The 15,764-nt window shown below is 38.9% G+C and overlaps 1 protein-coding gene across 4 annotated transcripts in view; it reads left to right on the top strand.

The window, feature by feature from the left end:
* The window catches only part of Ppp1r12b (protein phosphatase 1 regulatory subunit 12B), a 195,579-nt gene that overhangs the window by 144,132 nt on the left and 35,683 nt on the right, over nucleotides 1-15,764 (top strand). Inside the window, exon 1 of one of the 4 annotated variants that reach the window (XM_090341417.1) lies at nucleotides 11,423-11,609. The exons of the other annotated variants lie outside the window; for them this stretch is intronic. Within the exon in view, the coding sequence (XP_090197543.1) occupies nucleotides 11,508-11,609 (102 nt within the window). The 5' untranslated portion in view covers nucleotides 11,423-11,507. Of the gene's footprint in view, nucleotides 1-11,422; nucleotides 11,610-15,764 lie in introns of those variants that run through there. 4 annotated transcript variants of the gene reach the window in all.

Raw genomic sequence — 15,764 nt, 5'->3', positions numbered from 1 at the left:
ATCCAACCCAGGGCTTCATGCATACTAGGCAAGCATGCTACCACTAGGCCACATTCCTGGCCCCACAAACTTTTTTTTAATCTGTTATAGATCAAAATATCTGAATCAAGTAATAGTATTCTCCCTGTGAAATATTTTGCTTTCAGCCTTTTTTACTCTGTGTGTGTGTGCGTGCATGTTAAACGTTGTATTGTTTTGTCCTATATCTTAGGCATGGTAAAAAAATTTTGTTGTCCTTTTTTTGGTTGAGACAGTGTTACTATGTAGTCCAGACTGATCTCAAACTCCCCTGCCTCTGCCACTCATGGCTAGGACTACAGGTGTGTAACACCACATCTGGCAGGAAGAAATCTTTATAGCATCTTTAGAGGAATGGCTATGTGTTTTAGCCAAAAACAAAGGTTCTACCTGTCCTCAAAGAACCCTAGTGTAGAGATCAAACTAATCTCCAGTATGCATATGAAAGGCAAAAAGGAAAATGTTGACTATTGGGGGGTGTGGGGGGGAGGGAAACGGGTACCAAGACATGTGAAAGGGTATCAATGTATGTGAATTAATGCACCTTCTATCTGGCAAATATCATGTAACCCTTTTACTAATTACAATAAAAAAATAAAGCAAAAAAAAAAGAAAATGTTGACTATTAAAAAGTTTAGTTATTCATACACTGGTGTCTCATGTCTGTAATCCTAGCTGCTCAGGAGGCTGACATCTGAGAGTCTCAGTTCAATGCCAGCCCTGGCAGAAATGTCCTTGAGATTTGTCTCCAGTAAACTAGTCCAAAAAGGCAGAAGTGAAACTGCAATTCATGTGATAGAGTGCTAGCCTTGAGCAACAAAAAGACTAAGGGACAGTTGCCTGAGCCCTGAATTTAAGCCCCAGTACTGGCATGGAAGGAAGGGAGGGAGGGAGGGAGGGAGGGAGGGAGGGAAGGAAGGAAGGAAGGAAGGAAGGAAGGAAGGAAGGAAGGAAGGAAGGAAGGAAGGAAGGAAGGAAAAAAAAGGAAAAGAAAATCATTTGAGGCCAGGCCAGGTACCATTCATTGACTGACATCTGTAATCCTAGCTACTCAGGAATCTTAAGATCTAAAACTCATAGGTTCAAAGCCAGCCTAGGCATAAAAGTCTCTGAGACTCTTATCTCCAATTAACCTCCAGAAAATTGAAAGTGGCACTGTGCCCAAAGTGATAGAGCCCTAGCCTTGAATTGAAGAGCTCAGGAACAGCACCCAGGTCAAGCTCAAGCTCTATAATTGACAAAATAATAATAATTTCAGTATAAGAGAAGTGAGAAAATTGAATAGTGCAAGGACATCTTTTATCTTCGTTGGTGAGTTTATTTAATGTTTGTTTGGGTCTAGAGATTGAGCCCAGGGCCTTGAGCTTGCTAGACAGGCACTCTACCACTGAGTTACACCCTAGCCTTCAACTATTTTAAAATATTTGTACGGAGAACATAAAATGTGGCACATAGACAATAAAACATATGGATAAACATTTACATTATATCATCAGCAGTGTCTGCAAAGCAAAAAGGGCTTCATGTTAATTCATTATATCTAGCCAGGAGGGTTCTTTCATATACTCTTCCAGGGTATGTTCTGGTGTAAGCAAATTAAATGTTAAGTTTCTAAACCCATTTTTATTCTCAAGAAGAGACTATTCTTTGTTAATCTAAACAAAGCAGACTTCTGAATCAACTAAATTCACAAGCATGAAAACTAATTGAAGTGCTTAAATTTATAAATAAACCAAACACAGATTGTTTTTCTTATTAGAAAACTTTTCCATAAAATTCTGTATTTACTAATAATGGGAAATTATTGTTCTTTTTTTTTACCACCTGATGGAGCATTCAGCCAATTTATAGCTCACTAATCACACCCCTGTCATTTGTGGAGCTTGAACTCATAGCCCAGACACTGTTACTGACTTTTTTGAGTAGAGCTAGTGCTCCACCACTTCCAAGCAAGAGCTCCATTTTCATTTTTTAAGTGGTTTATTGGAGATAAGAATCTGATTAATTGCAGTGTGTGATGGCTCATGCCTATAATCCGAGCTACTTGGAAGGCTGAGATCTGAGGATCCCAGTTCAGAGCCAACCTGTGAACTAAAGACGTGCACTAAAGAAGATGAGACTGTTACCTCTATTTAACCACTAGAAAACCAGAAGTGGTGCTGTGGCTGAAGGGGTGGGGCAGTAGCCTTTAGCTGAAGAGCTCAGGGACAGCACCCAGGCTCAGAGTCTAAGCCCTATCACCGACCCTCCCCCCGAAAAAAATCTCATAGCCTTTCCTGCTCGTGCTGGCTTTGAACCATGATCTCAACCTTCTAGATAGCTAGGATTACAGACATGAGCCACTAGTGCCCAGCTCAAAATTTTAGCTTTTAAAGATAACTACCAAAATACAGAAACAAAATTGAGTTTATAACAATTTAAAAGCATGACCTCAAATATAACTTTTTGTTTATAATTTACCTTCTCAGTCATAGCTCTGTTTTTATGATCGTTAATGTAATTGTAGGTTTCGCCTTCATATCATTAAATACTAAATTTTAGAATATTTTTTGTAGGATATTTTGCCTCGCCTAGAGATTATAGCTATATCCTACCTATCATAAGTATATTTATGCACTAACAGATTTGTTTGTTTGTTTGTTTGTTTTGCCAGTCCTGGGGCTTAAACTCAGCCCTAGGCACTGACCCAGAGCCTCTTATACTTGAGCCACAGCACTAATTCTGGCCTTTTCTGAGTAGTTTATTAGAAATAAGAGTCTCTTGGACTTTTCTGCCCAGGCAGGTTTCAAACCACAATCTGCAAATCTTAGCCTCCTAAGTAGCTAGGGTTACAGGCATGAGGCACCAGCATTTAGCTTGTATTTCAAGGTTTTTTTTTTTAATACATTTTAATTTTTTTGTGTGGTGCTGTGCATCAAACCCAGGACCTTCCATATGCTGTAGGCAAATACTCTATAATAGCTCTAGCCCCAAATTTATTTGTTTTAAAACTAATTCCAAAATATAATTCAACAGCTTTCTCCTAGATATTTTTTGGGGTATGTGCCAGTCTTGGGACTTGAACTCAGGGCCTGGACACTGTCCTTGAGCTTCTTTTTGCTAAAGGCTAGCACTCTACCACTTATGTCACAAGTCTACTTCCAGATTTTTATTTTTGTTTTGGGGGTTTATTGGAAATCAGTGTTTCACAGACTTTCCTGCCTGGGCTGGTTTTGAACTATGATCCTCAGATCCCAGCCTCCTGCGTAGCTAGGATTAGAGGCATGAGTCATTGGCACCAGGCCCTCTTTAACGTATTTTTCAATTTTTAAAATTTATTGTAAAAGTGATTTACTTAGGGTTTACAGTTACATAAATAAAGAGTATATTTATTTTCAAGCAGTGTCATCCCCTCCCTCATTTTCTCCCACTTTCCCCTCCCCCAATCCCCCTCAAGCTGTAAAGTTCATTTCCAATATAGTGTCTAGTTAGTATCACTAAATAAATTATTAGCCTTTTTTTTCTTCACTTTGTTCTTCATTTCTTCATTTTTCTGCCATGCTGGAAGTCAACCCAGGGCCTTGTACATGATAGACATGCAGTCAACCACTAAACCATAGCCCTAGCCTCAAAGAAGCAGTTTTTTGTTTGTTTTTGTTTTTTTTTTGCCAGTCCTGGGCTTGGGCTCAGGGCTTGAGCACTGTCCTTGGACTTTCTCAAGGCTAGCACTCTACCACTTGAGCCTTAGCACCACTTCCAGCTTTTTGCTATGTATGTGGTACCAAGGAATCGAACCTGGGTCTTCATGCATGCTAGGCAAGCACTCTACCACTAGGCCAAACTCCCGGCCCCAAAGAAGCAGTTTTTAAAGAAGACCAGGGAACCAAGTCAGAAGATAGGCAAAATCCAAAAGGACTTCATTTACTAGCATATGCATTTATACTGGTATTTTTATTAATAACTAAATGAGTTGGTTGGGGTTTTTTTGTGTTTTTTTTGTTTGTTTGTTTTTTCCAGTCCTGGGCCTTGAGCTCAGGGCCTGAGCACTGTCCTTGGGCTTTCTCAAGGCTAGAGCTCTACCACTTGAGCCTCAGCATCATTTTCGGCTTTTTTCTACATATGTGGTACCGAGGAATCGAACCTGGGTCTTTGTGCATGCTAGGCAAGCACGCTACCACTAGGCCAAACTCCCAGCCCCCCCAGATGAGTTTTTGTAACTCATCCACTTCTTCTAATTTCCCTAATAATTCTTTCTTTCTCCCTCTCTCCCTCTCGCCCTCTCTCCCTCTTTCCCTCTCTCCCTCTCTCCCCCTCTCCTTCTCCCTCTCCCCCTCCCCCCTACACACTCTCTCTCTCTCTCTCTCTCTCTCTCTCTCTCTCTCTCTCTCTCTCTCTCTCTCTCTCTCTCTCTCTCTCTCTCTCTCACTCACAGTTAATGATGGCTGCTGCACAGAGCTCCTGAGTGAGGGTGATACACTAGGGATTTTACTACAAGATGAATCTCACTTCTCATTTGAAATGAATCATTCTAGTGTGAAGAATTGTCCTTCATTCTACATGCAATGCAATGAAAATGCAGACCCAAGCGGTCATGCAATTCTTACAAAAGCAACAAAAATCAGACCAAAAAAGGCCTGCACTAAAAGGGCTTATATTCTGGTGGTTTTCTGGGGAGTGAAGGGAGGAAATAAGGTATAAGGCAGCAATAGACAAAGGAAGACAAGGACATACAATGTGTATTAGAACAGAGCGCACAAAATATTCACAGTTTTCTTCTCATAGAGTTAAACATTCATAGTGTTAATGAAAGGGTACATCTCAGAAACTCACTGAAAAGTGAGATTATAAAGGCCCTTTAAGAAAACCACTCTGCAAGCCTGCCCCAGAATTGGTTCCTAAGTTTAGCTGTTTTAGCAATTAAGTTTAATTTAGCAAGAGCTTAAAGAGGCAAACACTAGTGAAAAGTGAAAAGCTATCTTTTTTGTTATTGTTGATTTATGTGAGCAATTTATGCAGATGTCCCCCACCCCTTTCCATTCTCTTCACTATCTTCATAGGCTCCAGGATAGAAATTGCTCTAAAGTTAGAAAGGGTCCAGTCAGAATCTGGGTAGAAGTTTTCAAGGGCGGAGAAGGCAATAGTCCTTATCACTCCTGTATTTTCTCAATGATATAAAGTGGTACTAGCATATAGTAGGTCAGGGCCAGGGATGTTAAATATTCTGCTATGCTGAAGACAGGCCCACACAGTGGGCCTTATATCCATAAATAATCCTGAAAGTGATTATTCCAAATTCTTACCTGCAAAAGGAGGAAGAGGCATCTTAAACTAAACTATAGTTCTTAACTGGTAATACTCCCCTCATCGCCTTCTTCCCTATCTGACCTAAGATACTGTGTTATTGTGGTTACTCAGAAGTTTATAAACTAAGCTACTAAAAGGTTGATTTGCTGAAAGCAGCCAAGAAATTTTTGAAAGACTAAGTAATGTCTAACAAATTGTTGGAGATCCCCTTTAGGCCTTGAAAACCTTTCAGTTGGGAATCTATGCTTACCTTCCCAAGGAACTTTCCAATACTTGTTTGTTCAATATCTGATCAAATATATCATAGTAAGAAATTGTTTGCAACCATGCCAAAAATGGTATAACAGACACTATACTTTTAGATAATTGTTTTAAATTTTTTAGAATACTTCAGAATAGTCTAGGCATAAAATTTCTGTCTAAAGTCATCAAACACTTACTGCCTTAAAACCTCTCAGATCTCAGGCTGTAAGAAGGAAGTTGTATACCTCAGGTTCAATCTTCATATTCTTCAAGATAATGGGATGGCCTCTGATCTCTTTAGCCAAAACCCACAGAATTTTATTCTGCTGTCTTAAAAACAAACAAGCAAACAAAAAACTAGAAAGGTGTTGTAAGAACTTTGAGATTGTGAAACTGCTTTCTGGGTCACAAACATTTTTAAAAAGCCTGAAAGTGGGTCAGAAGTTTGGCCTAGTGGTAAGAGTGCTTGCCTAGCACGCAGGAAGACCGGGTTCGATTCCTTGGTACCACATACATAGAAAAAGCTGAAAGTGGGGCTGTGGCTCAAGTGGTAGAGCTGTAGCTTTGAGAAAGCCCATGGACAGTGCTCAAGCCCTGAGTTCAAGCCCCAAGAATGGCAAATAAATAGATAAATAAATAAAATTGTGGCGGTAGCACATACAAATACAAATGTGTATAAAAAGGAGAGGTAGACTATACTGGCAAAACTTGATATCCCTTATAAACAATTCCTAAAAACATTTTTTTTTTTTTTGGCTAGTCCTGAGACTTGAACTTTGGACCTGAATACTGTCCTTTTCTCAAGGTTAGTACTCTACCACTTGAGCCACAGCACTACTTCTGGCTTTTTGCATGTATGTGGTAATGAGAAATCAAATCCAGGGCTTCGTGCATGCTAGGCAAGCACTCTATCACTAGGCCACACTCCCAACATGCTAAAACTTTATAATTCCACTGGCTTAGAAAACCTAACGTTATCATCCTACAAGGCCATAAAATACCAAAATATTAATCTCTTGGACTGGTTACTTTTTTTTTTTTTTTGCAGTTGGGGGGGTGGGTGGGTGGGTGGGAGGGGGATAGTTGTTTGTAGGTCCTATGGCTTGAACTCGGGGCCTGAGTGCTGTCCCTGAGCTTTTTCATTAAACTCTACTACTTGAGCCACAGTTCTATTCTAGCTTTTGGTGGTTAACTGGAGATAAGAATATCATGAGCTTTCTTCAGTGGCTGATTTCAAACACTGACCTTTACATCTCAGCCTCATAAGTAGCTAGCTAGGTGACACCAGCACCTGGATGGAATGTGGTCACACTCAATATATGGTAGCAATTACAGAAATGGCCTGGTCAATAGAATTTGTAAAATGTATCTAAGAGTCCAAATGAAAACTGGAAGCAAATAGCTTAAACATGAGTCTTCCCATTTTATGGGCTTGATTTTCTTATGGTAACATAAAAGTCTGTTGTGAAAGAAATGACAGAATCTCTTCAAGGATTTGAGGGAAAACTACCCTATTTATATGTGATTTGTGCTTTCATATCCCCTCCTTTAAAGGGGATATGAGAATTCTTGCATATTCAAAATCTTTCTAAGATGAGGTTTACAAATGTTACTTTGGCTGGGCACTGGTAATGACTTCGACCACTCCTTTTTTTTTTTTTTTTGCCAGTCCTGGGCTTGAGCTCAGGGCCTGAGCACTGTCCTTGGGTTTTCTCAAGGTTAGAGCTCTACCACTTGAGCCTCAGCACCAATCCCGGCTTTTTTCTATGTATGTGGTACCGAGGAATCGAACCCGGGTCTTCATGCATGCTAGGCAAGCACTTTAACCACTAGGCCAAACTCCCGGCCTTCGATCACTCCTTAATTTAGGATCTGCCAGGTGTCTTTGCAGTAAATGTTTTCTCATTCATTGTGATGAATAAATATTTTCTAAGGTAACACTTAGAGAATATGTAAAATCCATTTGCTCATTCACTTTTACTCACCAGTTTTGGCATCAACTCACATTCCTTTCCTGGGTTAATTTTGTCATGATGATTTCTAAGTGATGATTTTTATTGCTTTCTATATTAGGAAACATTTTGCTTTAAGGAAAAATTTTTTTCCCTTTTGTGTGTATGTGTTAGTACTAGACTTGAACTTAGAACCTGGAACTTTAGCTAGACTATGTAATAACTCTGAACTGGGATGCATTATCAGTATTTGAGGGCAAGGTTTAAGAGTAGGTCATGTCAGATAGTCAAGCAAAGATTTGACTATCAGCCCAGGCAATCCATTATAAGGCTAATAACACTCTTCTTCAGCCACATGTAGAACATGATAGTAGAATGTTACCTGCTTTGGGAACATCACAGAGTAGGCATTTTACTAAACATTATTACTTTTAAACCATGGCATTTGGGCCGAGAGTTTGGCCTACTGGTAGAGTGCTTGCCTAGCATGCATGAAGACCCAAGTTCGATTTCTCAGTACCACATATATAGGAAAAAGCCGGAAGTGGTGCTGAGGCTCAAGTGGTAGAGCTGTAGCCTTGAGAAAGTCCAAGGACAGTGCATGGCATTTACTTCTCCTAATTTAAAAAGAAAGAAAAATACTAGAAATTGCTCATACTGGTTCATTATTTTTTTCCTTTAAGCTTTGAGTGTTGAGTTGATGAGATTTGGTGGTCACAGCTCAGATAAACAAGGTGTTTTATTGGTTTAGTCACACAGTATGTGTTGTCTCAAAGACAAGTAAATACAATTCTTCATTGGATGTTTGTGTTTGATGAAGACTATAAAACGCACTACCTACTAGTCTTAATTCAGTTATAATTAATAACACCCTAACATTTATGAGCTTCCCCTGCTTTTTATCTCACCTAGAAAAACTAAATCAGATGAGCCACAAATTCTGTTCTGCCTATCTGAAATAAATTGTTTTCTAAATATATGGTTTTTGCAAAAGCTTAACCTGAGAAAGTCTGTTTTCAAGTTTTTCTTTTACCAGGTTCTTAGGTTAGTAAATCTTAATTGAGAAGAAATAGAATTATCAGTTGGAGAACTCTCCCTTGAAGAGGAGAGGAAAGTGATTCTTATTCCATGCTGATTGTCTCTGAGTAGAAAATGTATGGTTAAGTAATCTGGGAGGCAATGGGTGTGCCCTTAGCCAGGATGTTCATTCAGGTAGTCCAGTGTGAAGAAAAACGTAGACTGTTTTCATCTCTGGATCTGTAATTTAGGATGGTACTAGAAATGTATATCACCTGAAAATTAGGCTCTCTGATGCAACTGAAATGAACATGACTGGCAATTATTTTCTTTTTTTTTTCCTCTTTTTTTTTTTTTGTGATTGTATTAGAGTTTAAACTCAGAGCCTCACACTTGCTAGGCAGGTGCTATGTCACCTAGCCATACTTGCAGCTTCTTCCAGTTCTTCCACTGGGACATGAAGGATGCTTTCATTTTTACCAGGAAGTTAATATCTTTTGAGTCAAAAAAAAATGCCTGCTGACAGAGTTGGGGAAAAATAAAGTATATACAAAAACTAGTGAATAAAGAAAAATACAACTTTTTGGAGAAACTATTTCTGTTCTTACATAACTGATATATTCCTGTGGATATCTCAGATACTCAGAACCTTCTTGAAGGCTTTTGAATTTTTTCAGATCTGGTGAATCTTTTCAGATCTGTTTTATCACATCACTTAATCAACCAAAGCTTATGACTCAGACAATTGTGTTATGCTTCCTTCTTAGACTATATGTCTTTGGCTAAGTCATTTACCCTTTCAGGACTTCTGTTTCCTCAGTCTATGTAATAACAGTATACTACTATATTTTTTAGTGTAGTTGAGAAGACCAGACAAGATAGTATCTGTTAAAACTATAAGATACACATGTTTGCCATTGTTAGAACTACCTCAAGAAAGGAGTGAGAAGAAACAAAGAACCATTTCAGAGAGTTTCAGTCCCTCTCCAATCTCTAGTGACTGTGAAATCACTGTGTAACTTTAGAAAACCAAATCAGGAAACTGTGGCTAATTAGAATTATGCTAACTGACCCTTTAAGGAACCATGAAACCTTGTAAGTTTTGTTCAACATATTCATAGAGTATCCCTAATACTTTCTAGCCAATTGTGCTTGCTCTGAGTAAGTTATTATCAAGATTCACATTAATATTTCTTTTCTAAATGAAGAGGTCATAGAAAAAGTCTCATTCTTTGTGAGATTAACTGTATCCATAATATAAGATGCATATATCTGATTACCACAATAATTAGCCTTTTTGGAATTATATTCTAACTATATTTCTTAGACTAACTCCTAAGTGCCTGATTATTTCTCTTCACTTAATTTCATAAAAGTAGTTATTGGGATTTTTTTTTAAAAAAATGCCCAGCAAATCAGATCAGAGAAAAAAGAGGAGGAAAGGTTGGAAAGGTCTGGAGGTAGAAGTATAGATGTCCTGTGAAGAAGGTTGGACAGGATAGTTTCTAGGAACTCAGAAGTGTGGTATTATTCTGGGGATAAAGTCATCGGCTTAGAAAGCATGTGGCCTGGAAATGCTGGAGAATCAGTGATGACAACAGAGTGCAGAAGATCAAATCAAAAGTTTCTTCAAGCCAAATGCAAAACCTTCAACACCCAGCAAAGAAATTCCTTTCTTCTTAACTCTTAATTTTCCTGTGCTGCTGAATCCCACAGTCTTCATTACTTTTATTCACTTTATTTCTGACTTTTTTTCTTCCTCACTGTATCTCCCTCCTTTGTAATATTGCTCCTTCCTGATTGTGGCATCTGAGGAAATGTGTGTAGCGATTGAGCCAGTAAGCCCACTGACACACTTGAGTTTCCTTTCTGCTGGGCCAGTTTCAAGCTGTGAGTCTTCCTTACAAAGTAGCAGAAATGACATCTCATTAAAATTGAGTATAAAAGGCCATAAGGTTCTCTGGCTAATGTTTCTGTCTGGACTTTGTTACTTAAGAGATTGAAAAGTTGAAAACTCACCAATCTCACGCCTTAGAGAAGTGTTTAGAGCAATCAGCTGAGGCCACTGCTGTCTCTCTGAGAAGGTGAATTCTGGAAGGTGGGGCTTTGCCCCTGAGCATGTCCCCAAAGAATTTCCCTTGGTTCCTAGATGCTGGCAGGCTTTCTTTTTCTTCTACAAGTGGCAACCCGAATTCTGAGTTGAAAGTGAATCTTTGCCCTTGGCTTGCCTCCAGCATTCCTTGCTAGCGAATAGGGATTCGGAATGTCAGAAAATAGGAGAGGGGAGGGGAAAAGATGTGTGTATGACTGAGTGTTTATATGTAAAAGCAGCTTGGTCTGGAAGGACTTAGGAAAACTTGACTTCCTTAGACTCATAAGCTCTTGGTTCCTTATTTGTATTTTGGGTTTTTTTGTTTTGTTTTGTTTTGTTTAGCTTGAATTTATCTCAGCAGTTTTAAATCCTTACATCTAATGGAGTGAAACTAAGGGAAGACAGCATGATTTTTAGAGGATTTGTATTTCTTTCATCTGGATAAAGTGACAGTCATTGTTCCTGACTCATCTGTGGCAGGATCCAGAGTCATCCTTCCTCTGAGACTTAATCTGGTGTCATCAGGAATCTAGGTTCAGGTTTTGTGGACGAGCAAACTTCAATAAGAAATATCCTTTGGGGAGAATCAAAGACTCAACCTAGGCATAAAAGGTGTTGCTCAGCACAGTGTAACTCCACTGTGAGCTACCGGTCCTGAGCATTGTGGTTGAGACTGAATTGAAAATATTGATGGAACACGCCTTTCAGACTCTGTTTAACTGTGGACTGGTTCAGAACTCAAGACTATAATTTACAGGGCGGCTTTTATCCTTTATTTAGTTCTACCCAAAGTCATCTTGCATCGATTCAAAAGGAGAAATTCTGTGAGGGTAACCAACAGGGACAGTTTCCCAGCTTTGTGTGAAGAATCCAGAGGTTGAGTGTCTACATCCTGAAGAGTCATGTCCTCTTTATATACCCGAAGTAAAGAATTCACTCGGAATAGGAAATCTCAGTCTGATTCTCCCCCAGCATCTCCCTCCCCGACTGCCAAGACACTCCGAGTAAGCAGCCTTTTTTATTTACATATGTTTGTAGTTGTATCGAAGTTGGGGAATGTGTTTATGTATAACTTGTACAGTTAGGTTGTCAGCAAAGGCATTCCAGAGCATATAGAAGTAAGTAAAGGGGGAAAACATTGCTAAGTAAAAGTATGTGTCTCTGCAAGTGGCTGTGTTCATAATGCTTGAAATTGTTTTAAGCAAAAGCAGACTTAGCTGTTTCAGTTTCTTAGATAATATACTTCTGCCTTTTAGTTTTAAATCAGTTGTAAACAGAGTACTTGACAGAAAGATTAAATTTAGAGTTTTTATCACTTTATATCTTATAAGGCTTTTCTGTGGCTATAGTTAGTTGTTGTCTTTCCTGGTTTTATGAGTCAATAGTATTTCAAATGGCTATGAAACAACTCTTACTCCTTAGTCACCAGATACCATGAGAAAATTTCAGGCTTAAAAGACAAAAAAAATAAGTCTGGCTTTTGACAACCAGCTGTGTTTGCAATGTCCTAGGCAGAGCCATTTGAGACTTTTTTTTTTACCATTTACTCTAATAAATATTACTACTTAAGTGATGAGCATTATGGGCATTTACATCTAATTTAGTGTTTTCCTGGGTGAGAAGCAGACAGAAGTAACAAATGCTACCAACTATAAGCCAGGAAAAACTTTGATGAGCATATTAGGTAGTCGGAAAGGTAGCAGTTCCTTCTTAGGCAATTAGACTGTGCTATATTGTATACACGGCTTAAGAAGAGTTTCCTTATTTGGGGAGTTGTGTGGAGAAAATCTGCAAGAAGTCTGAACAGACTGCTTATTGCTTTCCAGTTACTTTTATAACTGTTTTCAGTATCTTCCTTGAGGTCTAAATCATCATATTGTATGAGTTTATTTTATAACATATGGATCTGGGACCTTATCCAGGGTTATTTGGTTACCAGAATCCAAAAATAAAAAGAAGGGGTTAAGAGCTGTATAATGTGTGATTGTTGTTCTTAATGTACTATGTTATTTCTCATCTCTTTTGTTGCCCCTTGGTTATTCTCATATTGTTACAGTGTCTTACCTTATTATCTGGTATATTGTATATACATTTATTTGTTTATTTGAAATAGGAAAGGGAAGGGGAGAAAACAAGATGAAGGGAGGGGTGGGGGAAGGGAAATGGGAACAAAAACATGAGAAGGGCTCCTTCTGTCTGGCAAATATAAATGTAACCCTTCTATTAATTACAATAAAAAGAGCTTTAAAAAAAAAAAGAAGGGGTTATGAAGCTAGGCAGTGGTAAGTAACACATGTAATCCTAGATTACTCAAGAGGCTGAGATATGAGGATTATAGTTCAAAGCCAGCCCAAGCAAGAAAAGTCCATAAGATTCTTCTTTCCCATTAACCTCCAGAAAAGCTGGAAGTGGAGCTTTGATTCAAGTTGAAGTGCTAGCCTTAAGCTAAAAAGCCAAGTGAGTATGCAAGGCCCAATAAACAAATAAATAAAAAGGAAGGGTTAAGAAGCTGTTTCACTCATTAGTTTTTTTCTGTGACTGAACTAAGAGAAGCTCTGGTGTATAGGTCACTAGTACTGAGTTCTACAAGTGTTTCTCTGACATATGAGCTAGTACCTTCCTTTTTAAAGTTGTTGCTTCTCAGCAGCTGTTGGGTAATTTCCAGTAGTACCCCAAAGTGGAACACCATTACTTCAAATAATGCTTCCCCTTGCTCCCTTACCGCTTTTTGTACCTCATAGTACCTTTGGTGTAGAGAGCCCCTTGTTAACGCTTGCCAACTCACTGTAACCATAGTTCAGTGCATTGTGTGGACTTGTGATCAGTCAACAGATTTCTGCTTATCCATTTCTTCTTTAGGGTCAGATCTTACTTTCTTTCCTCACTTTAACAGCCCTTCTCACCCACATTGTACTGCCTTCTGCCCTTTCTTTTTTTTTTTTTTTTTTTTTTTTTTGCCAGGCCTGGGCTTGGGCTCAGGGCCTGAGCACTGTCCTTGGACCTTCTCAAGGCTAGCACTCTACCACTTGAGCCTCAGCACCACTTCCAGCTTTTTTCTATGTATGTGGTACCGAGGAATCGAACCCGGGTCTTCATGCATGCTAGGCAAGCACTCTACTACTAGGCCAAACTCCCGGCCCTGCCTCCTGCCCTTTCTTTTCAGACAGAGGTTACAGTGGGGGAAAAATCGAGAATTTAAATTATAGGACGTCAAAACATGGGTAACCTTAATAAGAGTCTGCCTTCCAATTTTAGTAGTCTGTGGCTGCAGATTCGCACAATAGATCAGCTTACTATAACCAGCTTGCATTGTCCAAATGGCTAGAGACGGTACTGTACAGAAGGTTGATTTCATATACCACTCAATGTTATTTATATTTTTAATGTTTGAGACAGAGAAGATTAACAAAGTAGTTTGGAGGCTGTCTCTTACGACTGATTTATACTAAGCTAAGATCATCTCCTAAGATTTTAGTGATCTAGTTCCTTTCCTCTCATGTCTAACTAACTGTAGTGCTTTTTTTTGGGGGGGGGGAGTCCTGGGCTTTGAACTCAGGGCTTGGGTACTGTTCTTGGATATTTTTTGCTCAAGGCTAGAGCTATGCCATTTGAGCCACAGCACCCCTTCTGGCTTTTCCTGAATATGTGGTACGGTGGAATTGAAACCAGAGCTTCATGCATGCTAGGCGAGCACTCTACCACTAGGCTACACTCCTGTCCCCTAGAGTACTCTTTAGAAACTGATTTTGGGGGGCTAGGATTTTGGCTTTCCTATGCCTGATTGTTATTGTCCGATCTTCTGCCACCCTGAAGGTGGGTATAGCTATCCAAGTGCCACATAAAAGAAGGCCAGTATTTGCAGAAGAGAAGTAGCATGCCCAGCATTGTACAAAATCCTTGCCATCAGCAACATTGGAGTACATATCAAATAGATTTTGAGGATCAGGATTAGGACTTATTCAGGGATGATGATTACAGTTAAAAACGTAGTTTACTGTGGGAGTCCGAAGTTTATCCATGATGGGGACATAAGAAACAATTGCAGGAAGAAGGAACACTGTGCTTTCAAATCAAGGGAAGCACTTGACAGATTATAACTGAATCTCTCAGATTCTAGTCATAGTCTCTGAAACCATGCACCTCACGGAGTGTGGAACCTTGTGGATTACTGGGGCTTTAGATTTCTCTTAAGAAAGAAAATGCTTGGGATTCTACAGTAAAGATATGGGAAGTTGCTAGTACATTTAATTAAAGGCTGGATGGAGCAAGGCTCCTACTGTCCTTGTCCCAACCTCTGTGACATGTATATGTACATACAGTTTTCTAGAGATTGAAGTTAAAGATAGGCTGCCCCCCTAATGCCTGGTGGTTCACACCTTTAATCATGGCTACTCAGGCTGATATCTGAGGATCAAGGTTCAAAGTCAGCTCAGACAGGAAAGTCCCTAAAACTCTTATCTTTAATCAATGATCAAAAAAAAAGCAGGAAGAACTGTTAAACACATCATTTGAAATATGACGTAAAAATCAATGTTAACAAATTCTTTAATTTAAAAAAAAGCAGGAAGAGGAGTTGTGGTTCAAGTGGTAGTCTTGAACACAGAAGATCAGGAATGGCACACAGGCCCTGAGTTCAAGCCCTAGAACCAACAGAGCCCGGGGGGGGGGGGGGGGAGGTCCTTTCTCGAACATTCTACAAAACCAAGGGCTGAAATTTTGAAAAGGTATTTGAAAGTTGGTGGTTATTTTTAGTAGATTTAGAAGACTAAATATGAAATACTTCCATATAAGGAAAATGTCCTCAGAAAATGTTTAAATAATGGCTATTCACATGAAGAGAGTATTTTGGGAACTTTGCTTTTTCACAGATGTTCAAGAAGCCCTATAAACAAATTAAACTAACTCAACAGGTATTCTTTTTAACTTGAAAAGGCAAAGGGAAAGATAATTTTTTTAGTGATTCAAAACTGAGACTTTTATCATATACATTTTCCTTTTGAACTAGCAGCACCTAATAGTGTAAATATTATAGAATGCCAGCTCTCTCGGTACTCAATAAGCCTAGGACTCTTTCTAATAATGTAAAAATATCATTTCTATAAAAATGGAGATTATGTAACTAAAATACTCCTTAGTAGAAAAGTGTTCATGTGCAGAAG

The sequence above is a fragment of the Megascapheus bottae genome, chromosome 10, assembly GCF_031878675.1.
Source record: "Megascapheus bottae isolate mThoBot1 chromosome 10, mThoBot2.hap1, whole genome shotgun sequence".
Classification (NCBI taxonomy): domain Eukaryota; kingdom Metazoa; phylum Chordata; class Mammalia; order Rodentia; family Geomyidae; genus Megascapheus; species Megascapheus bottae.
This window is presented reverse-complemented; position numbering and strand designations above follow the sequence as displayed.